Raw genomic sequence first — 2,967 nt, 5'->3', positions numbered from 1 at the left:
CTCTCTCTCTCTCTCTCTCTCTCTCTCTCTCTCTCTCTCTCTCTCTCGCTCTCTCTCTCTCTCTCTCTCGCTCTCTCTCTCGCTCTCTCTCTCTCGCTCTCTCTCTCTCTCTCTCTGAAGCACTGACCTGGAAAAGAAAAAATGACAGCAGAGGAACGAACAGGAGAGAGGATGGAGGGTGAATTCTTCTGGCATGGCTTTTAATTCTCTTGGCTGTGTTTAGAGGTTTTTCAGCCCGTGCCAAAAAAACACTGTAGGCGCCATATCCCTAAACCCCGAATTGAATTTGAACTTTGCTTGCCACTGACATCGCAATCAGACCCGCAAAGGGATATTTCATGACATTTAGAGAAATGTTGCAAAGATCCTTTCCTCCTTGCAACAATACAGTCTGAACTTTTCGGTTCCAACATCAATTCTTGTGTTTTCAAGGCCGCAGCGCTATTCTTCTGTTTCTTTTGCAGAAAGTAATTTCCTCAGTACCAAAGGCTATAGCAATGAGTCGCAGAACTCCCACTCCCGACATTGTATGGTAACAGCGCAACATGGAGTTGTGTGATTGTGGGACCCTGCTATATGTTAATTCATTCAATAAATCAATAACTTCACTGTAATTGAAATGGTTGGCCATCCGGTGTTGAAGCAACGTGTCAAAGAACTGAAAAGTGGAACAGTGAACTCTGTGGATCAAAAGAAGTACTGCATCCAGAAAATATCTCTTGCTTTCTCTCTCTCTCTCTTTCTCCCTATCTCTCTTTCTCTCGCTCACTCTCACACACTCTCACACATCCCTTTTGTCTCTCGCTTTCAGTCTCAAACATACACAAACATCCTCAAATGCAAGCACACACACGCTCCTCTGCAGTTCCCTCTTAGTGTCTTGATTAATATGGTCCACTTTACATCAGTACACTGGATGCCAATGCACACTGTGCTGCCTTCCCTAAGCAATTAGCAGAGGGGCTCCACCAGCGTTGGATTATCAACAAGAAGATGCCTCCTGACGCGAGCCCTAAAGCCTGCTGACTTATTCATATGTGTTTACTTTAAAAGCCTCTGCCCTGGTTTTTGTGGGTGGGCTGCATCAGAACTGAATTTAGAACAACATCTGGGGTGAGAGGATAGGGGAGGATGAGACAGACATTGAGACACATTATGCCCACGCAGAGGTCGCTGGAAGAGCTCGGGTTGTATGGAGATCTTGTGGTACAAACAAAAAATGTTAGTGGATTGGGGAAATAAATTGAAATCAGTGTCTGTTGATGCAGCGACAGAAAGTGTACCATACACACCTTGATCAATTATTACCTGCAGCCTGTTAGTTGCTGTTGTGGGTTTGTGCTTTCGCCAAGCATGATCAGTAAATTCTCCAGTGGAGGCTGAACCTCTTTCTCACCAAAAAATTGAAGCTGTGACAGATACTGTTATGTTTTGTTTTGAGTATTTTCATGCGCTTCATATTCCCACATGAATGTGGGAGCATGAATAAATAAATGTACTGTCAGAATCCCATTTAACACATTATCATGTCTGTCAACTCTCTTTCTGTAGGGATCCTAACAAGCCAGTACCCCAAGACACCAAGTTCATCCACACCAAGGCCAACCGCTTTGAGGAGGTGGCCTGGTCCAAGTACAACCCCCAAGACCAGCTCTACCTGCATATCGGCCTGAAGCCACGCGTGCGGGACCACTACCGCGCCACCAAAGTGGCCTTCTGGAAACACCTAGTGCCCCACCTGTACAACCTCCACGACATGTTCCACTACACCTCCACCACCACCAAAGTGCCCCCGCCGGAGACCACCCAGAACACCTTGTCCACCAAGGGAAACGGGAAAACCTGGCCGTTCAACACCAAGCGGCCTCCCATGTCCCCGGCCTACAACAGTGAGGACAAAGACTCTTGGGGTGACGACGAGGAGACGGGGCCGCTAGTGGTGGAGAACCAGCGGGATTATTCCACAGAGCTCAGCGTCACTATCGCTGTGGGAGCCTCGCTGCTGTTCCTCAATGTGCTGGCTTTCGCAGCCCTCTACTACCGCAAGGACAAGCGGCGGCAGGACTCCGGCCACGGGCAGCCCAGCCCGCAACGTCAGACCACCTCCAACGACATTGGCCACCACGCGCCCGAGGAGGAGATCATGTCGCTGCAGATGAACCAGACGCACCATGAGTGCGAGGCGGGGAACAGCAACGAGGGGGCACTGCGCTTGGCCTCGCTGCCCGACTACACGCTCACTCTGCGGCGCTCTCCGGACGACATTCCCCTCATGACCCCCAACACCATCACCATGATCCCCAATTCCCTGGTGGGTATGCCCAATCTGCACCCCTACAACACCTTCACAACCGGCTTCAACTCCACCGGCCTGCCACACTCCCACTCAACCACCCGCGTATAGCTTTAAGGAGGCCAGGGGCAGCCGGCTCAGGCGGGGGAGGAGGAGACGGCGGCGGTGGTGGCGGTGGAGGAGGAGAAGCAGGATGAACGAACGGAGGAGAGGATTGTGTTTTATAAATATCACAGGGAGGGGGAGGGGCGGGGAAGGGCATGAGTTGGATTAAAACGTGAAGAGATTTAACTAGACTTTTACTACGAGGAGAGTTGCTGAGAGCTCTCTATGGATGTCAAGTTGTGCAGAGCTGCCAAAATCAAACTGCTTCCCTTCTCCTGATCGGGGGAGGGGGTCTTTCTGCAGTGTTTTTTTCTAAAATAATCATTTTAAAAGCCTTTTTAAGCAGACTAAGGAGATATCAACACTTATCTTGAATTCATAACAAAAACAAAGAGAAGTGCTTTTTATTTCCCATCCCTCCCTCCTGCGGGGGACACATCTCGAACAATGGCCTCTACGTCAATATTCGCAAATGTTTTTAATTGCTTCTTTGTTTTGTTTTACGTTTCAATGCCTTACAAAGCTTGTTCTTTTTTGTCATTATTTCTATTCCCTGAGACTATTCCAAG

General features: G+C 49.0%; 1 protein-coding gene across 4 annotated transcripts in view; it reads left to right on the top strand.

The window, feature by feature from the left end:
- The window catches only part of nlgn3a (neuroligin 3a), a 91,162-nt gene extending 88,195 nt beyond the window's left edge, over positions 1 to 2,967 (top strand). For 2 of the 4 annotated variants that reach the window (XM_031857777.1, XM_031857774.1), the window contains one exon: positions 1,552 to 2,967. In XM_031857777.1, coding sequence (XP_031713637.1) covers positions 1,552 to 2,404 — 853 coding nt within the window. In that variant the 3' untranslated portion in view covers positions 2,405 to 2,967. The remainder of the gene's footprint in view (positions 1 to 1,551) is intronic. The other 2 variants (XM_031857776.1, XM_031857775.1) reach the window with 1 other exon arrangement.

The sequence above is a fragment of the Anarrhichthys ocellatus genome, unplaced genomic scaffold (genome assembly GCF_004355925.1).
Source record: "Anarrhichthys ocellatus isolate YVR2014 unplaced genomic scaffold, GSC_Weel_1.0 scaffold19, whole genome shotgun sequence".
NCBI lineage: Eukaryota > Metazoa > Chordata > Actinopteri > Perciformes > Anarhichadidae > Anarrhichthys > Anarrhichthys ocellatus.
Note: the sequence above shows the minus strand (reverse complement) of the source record. Positions and strands in the feature narration are given on the sequence as shown.